This window comes from Suillus paluster (assembly GCF_016628075.1).
Source record: "Suillus paluster strain FC165 chromosome Unknown EDB91scaffold_44, whole genome shotgun sequence".
NCBI lineage: Eukaryota > Fungi > Basidiomycota > Agaricomycetes > Boletales > Suillaceae > Suillus > Suillus paluster.
Genome location: NW_024537604.1, coordinates 64,629 through 80,152, shown reverse-complemented (window position 1 = coordinate 80,152; position 15,524 = coordinate 64,629). Strand labels below are relative to the sequence as shown.

The following is a 15,524-nucleotide window of genomic DNA, read 5'->3' as shown; positions in this document are numbered from 1 at the left end:
GTGTAGTCGCGATCGAGTCCTTCCCACAAGCTTCAAGCGTCGACGTCAAGGAGCGTGAAAGACGACGACGAGCAGGTGCGACTGTGTGTGAACCAACCTAATGCGTACCTGCGGTGCACCGCCACCGTGCCTGTCCTGGCGTTCTTGCTTCGATTGATCTTGGTCACTAACCCAACCGCAGCTGAATTCACTTTCATGACAGAACGCGTCTCCGATACCCTCCATGCATCAAAAGCAGACGTCTGGTACCTCAAGGAGATCGCGTTTGGAAGCACGGAGTCAAAGCGAAAATTAAAGATCATTACACAGAATTTCAATGGGTGCGTGTCTTGTAATATTATTGTTCTGCGGCATGTGCCAGCCTCAATGCACCACACCACACTTATTGAATTTGTCACTTTCAGACCGTGCTCGTTCATTGCTATATGTGAGTACGCTGCTCTAAGACGGTGAGATCACGCGTTGATATGATATGTAGGCAATATCCTGCTCCTGCGAGGACAGATTGAGATCCTGCCCTATGAACGCGGGACGGTGTCGTATGAGTTCCTTGCGCAGCTCGTAGGGGAGTATCTCCTCATGAGCTGTCCGGACATTGACGTCTCTGCTGCGCTCTCGATCATGCCTAGTACCACAAGTACGCATCCCTTCCTTCCTTCCTTCTACTTCTACTCGTGTTTTGTGCACTGCTGATAATATTATTATGTCAGAGGGCCTCGACCTCAACCCGCTCTTCACAGGCCCTACGTCTTTCCGTCCTGCAGGAGAAGGTGGGGAATTGAAGTTGTTCGAGCAAGCGGGGATTGAGCTAGTGCATGGGTGGCTTGTTGACCCTGAGAGTGAGGAGTATAGGGTGATGAAGCATGTGCGTGATTATGATACTGCAGTGACGCTTATTGCGGACGCGGATCATGTTACGAAGGGTCAGTTGTTAACTCAGACTGCGGATGTGTGGGGTGGGGATGCGGGGGGTAGTAGTCAAGCGGAGGGTAGTAGTGGAGCGGGAGGTGGGCCGAGTGGCTATGCAAGCCATACTAGCCCATGCGATAGTTATTCGGAGAAGGATAAAGAGAAGATCGAACATGGTATGGCTTGTTTATTAAGGTGGTTTTCATCGCTGATTGGATTTATAGCGCTGGTGTCACAGGCGTTCTTGGATAGTACTAAGTCTCAATTGACGTATCATGGACTGTTTCAACTTGCGTCTGTGCTGCAGCCTGGGTCGCTTGTCGCGCTGTTCCGAAACTCGCATCTTTCTGTGCTGCACAAACGAGAGGGGGAGGACTCGTCGCTTTACAGTTTGGTCACAGATCATGTGTTCCTGCAAGAGCCATCGGTGGTGTGGGAGCGTCTGGAAGACGTCGATGGGGTTGGCTCGACGTTTGTGGACTCGGATTTCGTTAGATCGACGCCCGTGGGAGGCGATTTTGCTGGACACACGGCAGAAAGCGCATTGCAGGCTCTAGAGATGGAAGCAAACCCAGAGTAAGATATTTTTAAACCTTTTCCGATATGGGGTGCTGACACGCGAGTGTACAGCGCGGCATTAGCACGACAGCTGCAAGCGGAAGAAGACGGGCGATCACATGAGATATATATGCGGCGGCAGAGGCAGCAGGAAATTCGGCGGGTACAAGAGCGGGAAGAGGAGGAGAGGAAACGGAAGAATGAGGATGGGGCGAGTAGAAAGAGTAAGAAGAGGAAGGACAAGTGCGTTATCATGTAGGAATGGATTTGAGTACGGGGACTATACCCAGGAATATTATTATATGTAATCATCTTATAGGAGGATGGCTGCTGGATCTACGTCAACGTGCGAATAGAACCCTGGGACTGGATTGGTCAGTGATCTACGTTGATCGTACTTGGTAGCGTTACTGCGTGAAACATTTATGATTTTATAGTAGTATTTACGTGTGACCAGGACTTTGGTTTGGGTTAAAAGTACTGATTCGGTGATGAATATCATATCTTGACGACTGATTGAAACACTCCAGAAGCAATCGCCCTTGTGAATACCACACTACATAGAGCCTATAAAATATACTCGAATTGATTGCCTGTATGTTGACTTGTACTTGTCTTGGTCTGAGGCTTGCTGGCCCAGATCCAGGTGTTTGAGTTTCCAGTATCTACAAGGAGTGTCTAGATGGAACATATTATTAATCTGTCCACTAAAGTGGAGCACAAGCAGCTTACAGTATACTGCCACGTAGCCCACGCCAACTTCGGCGGTGTACACCATGGCAGTGTTGGCTGCATTGATGGAAAAGTTGCTGTGATCCTGTAATAAAGCTCGATCTGCAGCGGCGACATTCATGATCCCCTACGAATTGATTATAATGGCGAGCTGGAGAGCACCGTGCTCGATGTTGTCTGACGGCCGTGACAAGGCGAAGCATTCGCACACAGCGAGAGGAAGGCGAGTGCCAGGTGGGTAAGAAGAGAGAGAACCATCTTACCACCACTCTCAACTATTGGCCGTTTTAAATGTCGGTCGGTACTTACTAGAACCGCTGCTGCATTTTTCAAGCATTGCGTACGCAAAAAGTACCATCAAGCAAAGGGACTCAGGCTAACTTGAAATGGGGCGCGTTGCGCGAGGAATGTCACGCCCCAAATTATTGTAACTCGTCGGACTCGAAATTGATCCTGGGGTTGCTGTCGAGGCGAGTTCAACTTAAGCCGGGTAACTCGAGATTTTAAGCCTTCTACTTGATGAAGGCAGTCATAATAAGTGAGATGCGAGGAGGTTCAAAAAGGACCGCGGCACAATGATGATAACGGCCTCATGTTTGAGGTTTGATGCTCACGCGCATCTGAGCAGTAGAACCAACGGTCTTGTCTGTCCTCGGGCTTTGAAAGTAAGACGGTCCACATAATTAAGTCTTGAGGCCTAGTAAGTTGGCGGCACGGCAGAAGCGAACGGCATGTAAAAGGCTTGTGATTAACGGTGAATCAAATCATCTAAGTCAATCTAGCCAAGACACGTCCGAGACTCGTAACCTTAGGTCTGGACTCTTATATTCGTTAAGCTAGCTCGAGCACTCCGGTGATTTAAGCAGGGACATCAGGAATGTGCCCATGACCTGGGTGCTTCGGGTGCTTCTTGCCATCTATGTCATCATTCAGGTAAATGGTCCATGCAAAAACGAGGCTAGCGCTGAAGAATTACCTTCGACATCAGAGGAGTCCTCAGCAGCAACATCTCGCTGCCCATGAGCGGGAGGAGGGTGCTTCGGTTTCTTGTGCTTCTTGTGGTCTATGTTGTCATTCAGGTGAATTGGCCATGCAAAAACGAGGTTGGCGCTGAAGAATTACCATCGACATCAGAAGAGTCCTCAGCAACAACATCTCGCTGCTCATGAGGGGGGTGCTTCGGTTTCTTGTGCTTCTTGTGGTCTAAGTTGTCATTCAGGTGAATGGGCCATGCAAAAACGAGGCTGAAGCTGAAGAATTACCATCGACATCAGAGGAGTCCTCAGCAACAACATCTCGCTGCTCATGAGGGGGGTGCTTCGGTTTCTTGGGCTTCTTGTGGTCTATGTTGTCATTCAGGTGAATGGGCCATGCAAAAATGAGGCTAGTGCTGAAGAATTACCTTCGACATCAGAGGAGTTTTCGGCAATAACATCTCGGCGCCCAATACCGGGAGGGTGCCTGTGCTTCTTGTGCTTCTTGGTGTCTGTGTTGTGATTCAGGTGAATGGCCCATACAAAGACGAGGCTAGTGCTGAAGAATTACCTTCGACATCAGAGGAGTCCTCAGCAGCAACATCTCGCTGCTCATGAGGGGGGTGCTTCGGTTTCTTGTGCTTCTTGGTGTCTGTGTTGTGATTCAGGTGAATGGCCCATACAAAGACGAGGCTGGCGCTGAAGAATTACCATCGACATCAGAGGAGTCCTCAGCAGCAACATCTCGCTGCTCATGAGGGGGGTGCTTCGGTTTCTTGTGCTTCTTGTGGTCTATGTTGTCATTCAGGTGAATGGGCCATGCAAAACCGAGGCTAGCGCTGAAGAATTACCATCGACATCAGAGGAGTCCTCAGCAGCAACATCTCGCTGCTCATGAGCGGGAGGGGGGTGCTTCGGTTTCTTGTGCTTCTTGTGGTCTACGTTGTCATTCAGGTGAATGGGCCATGCAAAAACGAGGCTGGCGCTGAAGAATTACCATCAACATCAGAGGAGTCCTCAGCAGCAACATCTCGCGGCCCATGAGCGGGAGGGGGGTGCTTCGGTTTCTTGTGCTTCTTGTGGTCTATATTGTCATTCAGGTGAATGGTCCACGCAAAAACGAAGCTGAAGCTGAAGAATTACCGTCAACATCAGAGGAGTCCTCGGCAACAACAGCTCGCTCCCCAATAGCGGGAGGGTGCCCGTGCTTCGGTTTCTTGTGCTTCTTGTGGTCTATGTTGTCATTCAGGTGAACAGTCCATGAAAAAATGAGGCTAGCGCTGAAGAATTACCTTCGACATCAGAGGAGTTTTCGGCAATAACATCTCGGCGCCCAATTCCACTGGAATGACCGCTCGTGGTGGCATCAAACCGCTTCTCGACGTCTATATTGTCAACCAGATAAATTGTCCAAGCAAAAATGAGGGTAGCACTGAAGAATTACCTGAGATATCAATTGAGCCCTCGCCAGCGAGATCTGGATGCATAGTTAGACAAGGTGAGGATGCTACAGGTGCGTCGGGACATACATTCCAACTGATTCGTGATGCGCTTGTCGACAGCAGGCGCTGCCGTTGTCACCTGTAGCAAAGCGAGGGCAGCAAAAACAAAAGACACAGCGAGCTTCATGGCGGTTCTATTGGAGTGTTGCTTTGGTTGTTGAGTATAGAATTGATGCAGGGAGTGCAGCCTTTATATCTTTGGGGCGCTCGATTATCGGATTCACTTCCCAGATTTACTCGCAGAGACATTCGTGTCATTTTGCGTGTCATGGGGTTAGGTAAAGTGTTTTTCCGTTCGCAATTTGCGTCTTCGATGAGCCACGATGAGACGAAGAAGTCTGCCGTTCGGCTTAGACAGAAGGAGATGCGTTGGCGTTCGAACGTTCGCAATCTGCTTGTGCGACGCGCCATAACGAGGCGAGCGCCGATGAAGTCCAGTATTCATAACATTATTTATAATCATCTTATAGGGGGATACCCGTTGCTTTATGAAATGGATTCGTTCATCATTGTGTGAAACGTTAAATGTGTACGAATGAACTCAGCGAGATTTGAAAAAGACGGCGTCAACGTGTGACTCGAGCCCTTGGACTGGGTTGATGAGCGTCACTGCGTGAAATATTTATGATTCATACCTTTGGTGTGGATTAGAAGTACTGATTCAAATATCAGATTCAGTGATTTGATGATGTGGCCACAAGGACAACAAATACAAACAAGGAACGGTCTCAGTCATCTCGCCTGTGCAACCACAAACCCCACCCCATCTTCCTTTCTTTTCTATCCCCTCGAGCTCATCGTCAACAACAGCGAGCACGAACAAATTATTCATCAATTGTTCCGATCAATATCTTTCAACAACATTCACGACTTACTTCGTCGTCGTCGACTCGCACGACATGCGCGAATCAAATCATGCTTTTCCCGCACAGAATAGGGCTTGCGTTTGCATCACCTCCCAATGCTACGATAGACGAGGTTCGTTATTTTATCTATTAATCTTGATTTTTTATATAAATTTATTTTGTTAGGTCTCGATACATCTTCGCCACTCCCGCTATTCACTTCCCTACACCATCTCACATATCTAACCTCTACTTCAGCTCGAATACGCGAGATAATGACAATGGACGGCGCGATCGAGCGTCTTATGCGCATTCTTTATGATTACTGCTTGTGTCCTCCCCCACCAGACAACCCTGGTTACATCTATGGTCTTTCTCCTCCAAATTCCCGTCCTGCAAAGCTCATCCCAACAATGAACCCCCCAAATTACGACAAGCACGCCGCATATCGATTCAGCTTGGCGCTGCAGAGTATCGTTAACATCGGTATAAGAGGCAGCGAGCCAATCCGGAGTCGCATCGTCCAGGCTGGTGCACTCGAAGTAGTCGGTTGCATCCTTGAGTCATGGCTAGCCCATAAAGGGTTTGCCATCGGTCCCAGCCAAAGCGCATCTGGCTTACCCCGTGAATCGCGCGAGCAGCGTCTCGCCCGAAGAGCCGCACTTCAGGAACACAGACAGAGAGAAGAAGCTGCCCAGCTTCATCGCGCACTCCAACGTCAAATCGCTGCAGACAGGACGGAATTAATTGCATCCCGTGTAGATCCAATCCAAGATGTCCGTTTTTCTGCTGCGTGTCATATCCTTACTGATTTTTGCTCAGGATGCTACTATGACGGATATTGGCGAGCCTTCCTTTTCGGATATTTCAATCCACACGGAAGGAACCCCCGCACCTGTCGTAGCTGCACGCGAGAGACCTTACTATACCCGCCACTCCTCATCTTCATCTCATGATGCAGATACTTCCGCTGAAACATCTATCAACCCTACGCCCCAAGGTGCAGATACCCCTACTGTAACTGTCCTAGTCAATGCTCGTGAGCGCAGCGGTACCATCATTGCTCACCGCGCTTGGGATGATCCTGTACCCGCACCTGCCACTCTACGTGCAAGACTTCATCGTGCCCGCCCCACTACCGCATCACCTGATGAATCCACCGACAACTCAAGACCGGAGACAGAAACTGAGGATGATGGTGATGCAGACGTTGATATGTCGCAGGACACAGACGATGGCGCAACTCCCTCTGCACCCCGTGTACGCCAGCCATCACGATCGATGACGCTTACTCAGCGTCCACGTCGTGCTGTGGGTATAATCTCAGATGCTGTCCCGGGACCTGCACCTCTCCAAGTGGATACAGATGCGCATATTATCATTCACCATGGGCAGGGTGCTGTGGTTGGAGATGGGATGGCGGTGGGTGTGGAGGATGGGATTGTGTCGCTGGAGCCGAATGATGATTTTGCTATGGGTGCGCCGCCTGGTGCACCTGGAGCTTTGGACGAGACGATTCCTGCAAGAGGTCTTCGTGGGGTTGATGTCCCTTTGGCTGAAAGGAGAGTTCGCACTGCCCCTGACGCGACGCCCCGTGCCACAGCTGTCCCACTGCCTATAGCTCCGGTTATGCCGAATGCTACGCATAGCGAGGAACCTGCACGTGATGGTGCAGCTGCCAATCGTGGCGAGCATCCTACGCCGACTGCCACGATGAACACTGTGCGCACCTCGAGCCATCACCACCACCATCGCGATCCCGATCAAGGTCCCTTCAGGGATGAAGATGTGCTCTTTAGTCTCCAGCTTCTCGCGTATCTCAGCAAGTACCCGCACGTGCGACAGGCATTTTATAAGCAGCGCCCATCATTCCACCCAGCGGCTGCTACCCTCCCACCTCGTCCTCAACAGCAGCAGGCTGTTGCTGGACCCAGCGGTACGCGGAATGCCACAGCTATCCCTGCCCCCCCACCAACCCCACCAGCAAAAGAACAATACGGGTTCTTCCGTGCACTAGCATCTGCTACCGCGCGAGGCAAGGAGAAGGAGAAAGCGCTGCTTACAACCCCGGTGCAGCCCCAACGCATGACGAATGTGTTTTCTCTCGTAGAGCGGTTTACCTTCCGCCCTAGTTCGACTGAGAGCGAGCTGCCTAACCCACCACCAAAACTTCCTCCAGAAATTGCGTATTGGGCGGGTGTGATTATGCGGAATGCGTGTAGGAAGGATGATAGTCGGGGTGGGATACGGCAGTGTGCGAATAGTAAGTCTGTCTATCTATCGGTGTGGAGTCTATGTTGATCGATGGTGTGTAGTGCTGTGCGGGCGCTGGGAGACCTATCCACGGGAGTTTGCAAAATGCAGGCGATGCAGGAAAGCGAAATATTGTGGCAAGGAGTGTCAGAGCACCGCTTGGAGCGAAGGACACAGGTTTTGGTGTAGTGTGAAGGAAGGAGAAGAAGCTGAGGAACCTTCTGACCATCAACATCAACACGGTTCAGAACATGCGCTGGAGGGTGATGTTGAGACGCCCGCATCTGTTGCTGCTGCACGCGCGGAGAGGAGAGCGGAGAGGGAGAGGCAGTTGAGAGAACGGGAACGCTTGGGAGGAACGATGACGATTGCTGCTAATCATATCGTCATGCAACACCTTCTTAACCCGCCTGCGAACCCTCCACCTGTTGCTGCTCAATTGACAGTTCGGCCTAGGGGTGCGGTGCTTCCTCCTACTCTTACCCCAACTCCGGCCAATGCCAATCAGGGTGGAGCTGCACAGAGACGAGGGAGTCCTGGGTTTGGGAGACGAAGGGCTGAGACTGTTTCTGGGGTGATGGATCGGGAGAGGGTGATTGTGCAGAATGCGTGGCAGCCACCGAGGAGACGGGGTGGTGGGGGTGAAGATGGGGGGAGGGGCCAGGAGATCTGGGATTTGACGCCTCCTGGGGGGGATGATATGGTTCTTGGGTAGGGAAGCGAGCGGACGCATCACATCACTCCCTTACGTGCGCCTCACTCTCAATACGCGCGCATGGCATTACTCCCTATATATTACGTGCGCCTGCCTTGTTCCTTCCATCCGTGCATACATATATACATACACATACCTGCATCACGAGCACTACCGTATGACTCAGTTGTCACGACCAATGTTAACTTAGGGTACTACTTCATCTGGATCTCTGGTTTGTGGTTGGTATTGTATTTCTTTTGCTCGCATTGCATCACGTAGAGTCATTCATCTGCTTGTGTACGTCTGGGTCCTCCTTGGCAGAGACTTACAGACTCCTTCAAGTTAAAGTTTGGAGCTTGACGGAAAGCTCCCCTCTAACGGATTTTCCTGAGGTCTAAGCATCAGTGGGACATTTCGAACTGTATAGTTCTATGTAGCAAGCCGAAGCGCAGTAGCGCTACAGGAGCTCGGGTTAGTACGTCGTAGCAAATCAAACTAAACCATTTGAAGTTAAAACTAATTTTGACTGAACTCGCATCTCGCTCAGTATGGAGGTTTTAGTCCTTTCAGCTACTAGTACTTACTGGCTGCTACTTCATCTATGTTTGGGCTCGTCTTGGGAGACACCGATACTTTTGGGATAGTTCAGGGACACTGTCGACTAAGTACCTCTCCACCAATGAGAGCGCACGCTTATGGCTTCAAATGTGAACGTAAACTAGGCCGTCTCTCAGATGTTGCTGCTACAGACGATTCAAAAGAAGCGCTCTGCTACAAGTCACTTCTGGGTTTCCTGATGAAGTGTGTTTCTGGTGTTTTCGGAGAGATTCCAAGACGCGTCGCGTCAAGACCACGTGGCGGGTGAGAATATATTTGCTCGAACCAAATAAAACGCCAAAAAGTCGGGAAAGTTCTGTGCGCAACTTTTTTCTTCAGCTTTGCCCATTCGCTTTGTCTCTAGCTTTCTTTGCAAATCATGGTGAGTGAGCCGGTTGTATGGTAGAGTCTGTGTGGGTGATTCTAACGGTTAATGAATGGGTTAGGCTGCCCAGGCGACGTTCAAGACCATCAAAGCTGTCATCCCTCTCCTCGACCGTGTTTTGGTCCAGCGGTTCAAGCCTGAAACTGTGCGTATTGCATCTATTTCATCTCCATACATACATATATCATAACATTACCATTGAAATTGCATTGCTTGTGAATGCGGTAACAGAAAACAGCCTCTGGCATCTTCCTACCTTCGTCATCAACCACTACGCCCTTACCCGAAGCGACCGTGATTGCCGTAGGGCCTGGAGCACCTAACAAGGATGGGAATGTGGTTCCTACTCAGGTCAAGGCTGGGGATCGGGTATTGCTTCCTGGGTGGGGAGGAAATTCGATTAAAGTAGGGGATGAGGTGGGTTTTTTTTTGGTTGTCATGTGAAGTGGTGGGGCTTTTGCTGACTGATTATATTTTTTTGGGGGGACAGGAATACTTTTTGTTCAAGGATGCTGAGATTCTTGCAAAGATTCAGGAGTGAGCGCTGAGCCCGAGCGCTTGAGTGGGACGGCACGCCTTAAAACGTTTACTCATTTACGCATCATCTTATACGTTTAATTTTTTTATACGTTTTTGTTTTCACGCACTATCGCAATATATCTGCACGCATCCCCGCTCTAGTTGAGACCGAGGTGATTGTGAGGTTTGCGGCCTGATATGATAGGTGGGGTTTGAGAATTGTAGGGCTGCTTTAGGGACGATGAAGACACGCGTTGAGGGTGAAAGCATGCGTTGAGTGCATGCTGCTGTTTTTTTATGAAACAATGGTGTTTAGCGGTCTAAGGATTACGGTTCCTTGCGAAATACTACAGCATGCTGCATGGCGGCCGGGCGCAAAGGCTCATTGCCGCGCCACAGCCATTGGGGGCTAACCTTGATCCGGATAAGCTTATTGACTAGGTTACATTGTCAGTGCTAATTAGAGCCAGGGGGGGAAGTGCGCTGACTGAGGACTGAGGTATTAGGACACGGTTGTTCATGATTTGCGTGATGTAGTTTAGTAGTAAACTGCGTTCCAGCCGGCTTACATGCCAAATTTAGGTTCCGCCGCAGGTTACGTATGTAAAAAGGATATACATGCTTAGTAGGAATCCCGTTCATCGCCCGTTGATTCGGTTCGGTTACCGCGATGCTATATAACTGTGGTCGCAGTGGGTTTACAGCCACGTTAGGCTCTTGCATATTCCCGTCCTTTTCCTGCATCGTTCAATTTTCAGGAAATACGAGAAGTAATGTCCAAGGAGCTACAGGTCAGCCCTGCTGGCAGGGAGCTCAGTCTTTCAACAAGTCACCTTGAGAAAGGCAAGGATCATGTCGCCCAGCGCAGTCTTGTGCGCTCCATTTTTATCGTCGTGACATGTACCGCTGCGATGGTGGTCAATGTATGTCCGTCTTATCCCTCAAGTCCTTCGTGACATCTGATTATTTCCAGATTTCCAACTCTACTTCAGTCTCCATATCCCTTCCTACTATTGAGAAGGACCTAGATATCGAGCAAGAACAGCTCCAGTGGCTCGTGTCTGCCTATTCACTGAGTTCGGTAAGTCCTTGCTGTTATTTCGTGTTCTTTCGTCATGACTCACTTCTCATTCAGGGTTGCCTTCTTTTGTTCTTTGGTAGAATGGCGGATCTTTATGGACGAAAAAAGGCCTTCATGATCGGTACTCTATTACAGATAGCCTTTTCCCTAGGTTGTGGCTTTTCTCAAAGTGGGTGCCTTCCTATTTTCGACTTTTTCCACGTCCATTTACATTGTAATCACAGATGGTCTTACTCTCGCTGTTTTGCGTGGATTCCAAGGTGTTGGCGGCGCCGCTACAATACCATCTGCAGTAAGTATTTCGACTCGCCTTATCTAAACCAAAACCTGATTCACTTTCTTAGCTCGGTATCCTAGCCCATGCATTCCCGCCATCTAGGGCACGTTCATTAGCATTCGCAACTTTTGCAGCCGGCGCTCCTGTTGGCGGCGCATTTGGTACCATAATCGGCGGTGTTCTTACTCAGCTTTCTTCGTGCGTCACACGTAGCTTATACATTACGCCTATTTCTTATCTTGTCACACAGTCAGCATTGGCGTGCCGTATTCTATTTGGCTGCAGCGACATCCGCTCTAATAGGTGTTTCCGGTTTTATTTCTTTCGACGCAGACGTTCCCTCAACGGAAGCTGTCAAACGTGTCGACTGGATTGGCGCATCACTCGTCACTGTCGGCTTGGTCTTGATTGTCTTTGTACTCGGTCAAGGAGAAGTCGCTTCTAATGGCTGGAAAACCCCTTGTAAGACTTCTTCTACATGACATATTGATCGTCGCTCAAACAGCGCTATCATTCACAGATATCATCGTGCTTCTTATCCTTGGCGTTATCATGGTCGTACTATTCCTCCTTTGGGAACGACACTTGGAACGAGTTTTAGATGATGACCCATCAAGAGCGGACTCCATGTGGACGCCACCACCCCTAATGAGGCTGTCATTATGGACGCGTGCTAAGGGCCGGATGGCCGTTGTCCTTGCCATCGCATTCCTAAATTGGAGCGCCTTCATCACCTGGACGTTCTGGGTTCAGGTATGTCAATTACGTTCCATCGCCCGCCGGAGCATGATAACGCTGACTATGCTCCGTTTCCAGTTGTACTATCAGAACTACCTGTTCCTCACGCCTGTAAAAACCATGATCCGATTCATTCCGATGTTCATTGTCGGCTGTTTGTGCAACTTTTTCGTCGCAATGGTCGTTGCCAGATTGCCATTGGTGATTTTTGTCGGTATGTGTCATGCTATGCAAGGCATATTAACATGTGGCTGACTCGTGGTTTAGTCACCGGAACGCTGCTCACAGCATCCTGCCTGCATCCTATTTGCGATGATCGACCCGTCCGCAACCTATTGGGCCTTTGGGTTCCCTTCCACGGTTCTCGTCGTGTTCGGCGCTGATTTCGTGTACGCATCCGGTACCATCTTCATCGCTAAAATCGCGCACGGCCATGAGCACAGCGTTGCGGGAGCGCTATTCCAAACTATGACACAAGTCAGTGCCACTAAAGCTGCTAACGTCGTCCGGTTCTAACTTGATTTGTTTTGGGAATAGATCGGCACTGCATTCGGTCTAACCATATCCACGATTGTGTTCAACACCGTAGTAGACAAGAAATCCTCCGAACTGGGCGTCACTGTCAACTCCAGTGGGACTAACGCGCCTCAGTCAGCACAGCTTGCGGGGTATAAAGATGCACAATGGACTGCCGCTGCGTTTGCGCTCATGGGTGAGCATTGCGTTGGTTTGCGTTTGGAGTGCATTATTGACGTTTTTGTTCTGGATAGCCGCGGTGCTGGCATGCGGTTTTCCTCCGCAGTGTCGGGATTGTCGGACACCAGAAGGTTATTAGGCATGTTGACTCTGATCAGACTATGACCGTGCAGCCCTGAGTCCAGGCGACGGCAAGCTACTACCCCCTCTTGCCCGCCTGAGTTCTATCAAGATATTCCATGACCGACGAATGAACTTCATGCCATCATGGACACATACATATATGCCCTCCCCGTCTCCCAACTCTCCCCTGCATTTATTCAATTCAATCGCATCCGTTCAACCCAGGACCCGATAACGAAACCAGCATTACAATAATCGTTTCATCACGAATTTTACACGTAGTTGATACATAGTACCTGCGCAGCGCTGTTTGGCATTGCATGTTTTCAGTCGTTTCGTTTCTTACCCCTACTTAGTTGCTCGTAGAGCATTACTCTTATTATTCTGGATTTTTTGTGGGCTATGTAGTCCAGACTCCGCTGGTAGTGATGTCGCCATAATCATGTTAACTTATGTATCCCGATGTACAGGTCGTTGGGTTCGCTTTTCTTTTTTCTTGTTGTTTGTGACGTACTCTGTGACCAGGCCTATCGATACATGCAGTGTTTCAGTACAGTGTATGGACCTGTAGAATGGATTCTAGTTTTCGGTACTACATGTGATGCTTGTTCTGTTGTTTCGGAGTGATGCGTAACAACAGGACGACTACATATTCGCCTAGGTGAGACTGAGTAGCGCTAGTTTGCATGGCCCATGTATATTCACGTCAACGGGAAATAAAGCTGCTCACGTTGGCCCAGAATCGTGCTTGTTCTTTTCTGTGGATTATGCTCCACGACGTGGGTTTAGAACGCGGAGAGAGGGATCGAAAGGGATCAAGCACGTCCCGGAGTGACAGACTGTGATCACGGGGATGGCCTTGGTCCCTTTCGATCTTTCTGAGTCAAGGTTTAATGCTCTGTCTCTGTCTCTGCCGGGGCTCGAGTAGTGCCTCTCAAAACAAAGCTGCTCACGTTGACCAAGAATCGTGCTTGTTCTTTTCTGTGGAATATCCCCCACGACGTGGGTTTAGAACGTGAAGGGAGGGATCGAAAGAGATCAAGCACGTCCCGGAGTGACAGGCTGTGATCACGGGGATGGCCTTGATCCCTTTCGATCTTTCTGAGTCAAGATTTAATGTTCTGTCTCTGCCTCTGCCGGGGCTCGAGTAGTGCCTCTCAATGTGAGTGACCCACACGCGCTATGTATGAGGCATTAGAAACTGTTAAAATCAGAAGATCATGATATGTGCAAGCGCAAGCGGAGCCCAATCTCTCCCCGTGGTACGCACCATATGTGTAGATCGGCAAATGTGCACATTGGAGTGGGAGTCGTACCAACAGCGTCAGCGATTCTACTTGCCTCTATGCTCGAAGACCCTCTACTTATCAAGGTTCGAACAGGGTGGCTATAATTTTCCTCTGACCCAAGAAGGCGGTCTAGAACTCTGTTCGTTGGTCGTCGTAGACGTGTTTTGAACAAAAAGGGGGGAGAACGCGTTGTGAGCTTAGTAAGCACTAAGTTCGTGTTTAACTTGTCTAGTGGAACTTCCATCCGATCCCAAAAAATTGAAGGATCTTTGGTTCAACTTTAAGTGCCAACGAGCATGTCGCAGGTATATATGCTGTGTTTACCACCACCACCACCATGAATAACGGTACAGCACAGACGTAAAGTAATGGTCGCCCTCCTTCCGTCGTTCTTCTCAGATGTTCACTGTTGACCCAAGACTTGAACTGAGGTGGGAGGTCGGTTTGGTTCTATGGACAGTGGACGCATTCGAAATCCTCGGTTCCAAGGACCAGAGCCTTGCGTTCCACAGGGAATGTACTGTCATGTGGCTCAGTATAAACATAGAAAGTCAGTGTTTCCTACTTATGTCACGTACGGGTCTACGGTGCCTGATCATACTGCTTTAACATGTCATCGTGGCCGAACGACGGACGCTTTGTCTACATCTTTGATTAATTATCGACATGCGGCATATATCTGCCATGAGTCCGAGCATCACACTAAGGCACGAACGTTAACAAAGATCCACATGCGTACCCAGTTCACCCTTCCTGTATGCGGCCTTGGCAAAGGCAGGTCCAGGCACAACATCTCTTTTAAAAGATGAATGCTTATATATCAGCCACGCATGCTCTGACCTACGTCATGCTGCAAGCAAGCCATGCTGGCCATCAACGCTTCTCTTCCGCAGTGCGGGGATTGTCGGACACGAGGGTTGCCAGGCATGTTGACTCTGATCAGACTATGGCGGTCCGATCTGGGTCCAGAGGCGCCCAATCACCCCCTACGCCCGTCTACGTTCTAACCAAGATATCCTGACGGAACGGCAAATGCCACCTGCATTCACCAATCGCATCTGTTCAACCCAGGACCCAATATTCAATAACGAAATCAGCATTACAATAATCGTTTCATCACGAATTCTACATGCAGTCAATAGTACACGTACCTGCGCACGCTGTCGTTTTTGACTCTGACTTTGCGTGTTTTCGGTCAGTTTTTTTTTCGTTTCTTTACTTACGTCCTTAGCCGTAGAGCGTACCTTTATTATTCCTTGGATTTTTTTGCAAAGTATGTAGTCCAGACTCCACTGTTAGTAGTACATAGCGAAGTCGAGTAATTATGAATCCCGTCATTTGGTTCGTTT

The 15,524-nt window shown here is 49.5% G+C and overlaps 6 protein-coding genes across 6 annotated transcripts; 5 read left to right on the top strand and 1 right to left on the bottom strand.

Moving 5' to 3' along the window:
• The first annotated feature begins 105 nt into the window (after positions 1-105).
• EDB91DRAFT_1144738 (uncharacterized protein) lies at positions 106-1,848 on the top strand. Its single transcript, XM_041319150.1, has 6 exons — positions 106-320; positions 405-427; positions 479-637; positions 711-1,085; positions 1,134-1,485; positions 1,540-1,848. Exons 1-6 carry the CDS (start codon positions 196-198, stop codon positions 1,724-1,726), a joined length of 1,221 nt encoding a protein of 406 aa, XP_041175116.1. The 5' UTR covers positions 106-195; the 3' UTR covers positions 1,727-1,848.
• Positions 1,849-2,927: 1,079 nt separating this feature from the next.
• On the bottom strand, positions 2,928-3,952 carry EDB91DRAFT_1144734 (uncharacterized protein). The gene is made up of 7 exons (XM_041319149.1): positions 3,885-3,952; positions 3,745-3,825; positions 3,602-3,685; positions 3,462-3,542; positions 3,322-3,402; positions 3,176-3,262; positions 2,928-3,116 (listed from the first exon to the last, which is right to left on the bottom strand). Exons 1-7 carry the CDS (start codon positions 3,927-3,929, stop codon positions 3,036-3,038), a joined length of 540 nt encoding a protein of 179 aa, XP_041175115.1. The 5' UTR covers positions 3,930-3,952; the 3' UTR covers positions 2,928-3,035.
• A 161-nt stretch (positions 3,953-4,113) lies between these two features.
• Positions 4,114-4,470, top strand: EDB91DRAFT_561667 (uncharacterized protein). The gene has a single exon (XM_041327716.1). The coding sequence runs from the start codon at positions 4,214-4,216 to the stop codon at positions 4,424-4,426; it is 213 nt and encodes a 70-aa protein (XP_041175114.1). The 5' UTR covers positions 4,114-4,213; the 3' UTR covers positions 4,427-4,470.
• Positions 4,471-5,329: 859 nt separating this feature from the next.
• Positions 5,330-8,848, top strand: EDB91DRAFT_1144727 (uncharacterized protein). The gene is made up of 4 exons (XM_041319148.1): positions 5,330-5,653; positions 5,707-6,296; positions 6,343-7,783; positions 7,836-8,848. The coding sequence occupies exons 1-4, from the start codon at positions 5,575-5,577 to the stop codon at positions 8,486-8,488; spliced, it is 2,763 nt and encodes a 920-aa protein (XP_041175113.1). The 5' UTR covers positions 5,330-5,574; the 3' UTR covers positions 8,489-8,848.
• Positions 8,849-9,320: 472 nt separating this feature from the next.
• On the top strand, positions 9,321-10,132 carry EDB91DRAFT_1144725 (chaperonin 10-like protein). Its single transcript, XM_041319147.1, has 4 exons — positions 9,321-9,449; positions 9,514-9,597; positions 9,684-9,869; positions 9,943-10,132. The coding sequence occupies exons 1-4, from the start codon at positions 9,447-9,449 to the stop codon at positions 9,991-9,993; spliced, it is 324 nt and encodes a 107-aa protein (XP_041175112.1). The 5' UTR covers positions 9,321-9,446; the 3' UTR covers positions 9,994-10,132.
• Positions 10,133-10,744: 612 nt separating this feature from the next.
• EDB91DRAFT_1250499 (major facilitator superfamily domain-containing protein) lies at positions 10,745-12,902 on the top strand (the record flags this gene model as incomplete). Its single annotated transcript, XM_041323233.1, has 11 exons — positions 10,745-10,894; positions 10,945-11,052; positions 11,107-11,221; positions 11,277-11,344; positions 11,397-11,527; positions 11,580-11,791; positions 11,850-12,082; positions 12,146-12,277; positions 12,335-12,544; positions 12,605-12,779; positions 12,838-12,902. 11 exons carry the CDS (start codon positions 10,745-10,747, stop codon positions 12,900-12,902), a joined length of 1,599 nt encoding a protein of 532 aa, XP_041175111.1.
• Positions 12,903-15,524: the final 2,622 nt, after the last annotated feature.

Coding starts and splice junctions, on each gene's coding strand:
- EDB91DRAFT_1144738 (XM_041319150.1), top strand. CDS start 196: ATGACAGAACGCGTCTCCGATACCCTCCATGCATCAAAAGCAGACGTC. Junction 428..478: donor GTGCTCGTTCATTGCTATAT/GTGAGTACGCTG, acceptor TATGATATGTAG/GCAATATCCTGCTCCTGCGA. Junction 1,086..1,133: donor TAAAGAGAAGATCGAACATG/GTATGGCTTGTT, acceptor TTGGATTTATAG/CGCTGGTGTCACAGGCGTTC.
- EDB91DRAFT_1144734 (XM_041319149.1), bottom strand. CDS start 3,929: ATGAGCAGCGAGATGTTGCTGCTGAGGACTCCTCTGATGTCGATG. Junction 3,543..3,601: donor AAACTCCTCTGATGTCGAAG/GTAATTCTTCAG, acceptor ATGACAACATAG/ACCACAAGAAGCCCAAGAAA. Junction 3,263..3,321: donor GGACTCTTCTGATGTCGATG/GTAATTCTTCAG, acceptor ATGACAACATAG/ACCACAAGAAGCACAAGAAA.
- EDB91DRAFT_561667 (XM_041327716.1), top strand. CDS start 4,214: ATGAGCGGGAGGGGGGTGCTTCGGTTTCTTGTGCTTCTTGTGGTCTAT.
- EDB91DRAFT_1144727 (XM_041319148.1), top strand. CDS start 5,575: ATGCGCGAATCAAATCATGCTTTTCCCGCACAGAATAGGGCTTGCGTT. Junction 5,654..5,706: donor CCAATGCTACGATAGACGAG/GTTCGTTATTTT, acceptor TTATTTTGTTAG/GTCTCGATACATCTTCGCCA. Junction 6,297..6,342: donor GTGTAGATCCAATCCAAGAT/GTCCGTTTTTCT, acceptor ATTTTTGCTCAG/GATGCTACTATGACGGATAT.
- EDB91DRAFT_1144725 (XM_041319147.1), top strand. Junction 9,598..9,683: donor AGCGGTTCAAGCCTGAAACT/GTGCGTATTGCA, acceptor ATGCGGTAACAG/AAAACAGCCTCTGGCATCTT. Junction 9,870..9,942: donor CGATTAAAGTAGGGGATGAG/GTGGGTTTTTTT, acceptor TTGGGGGGACAG/GAATACTTTTTGTTCAAGGA.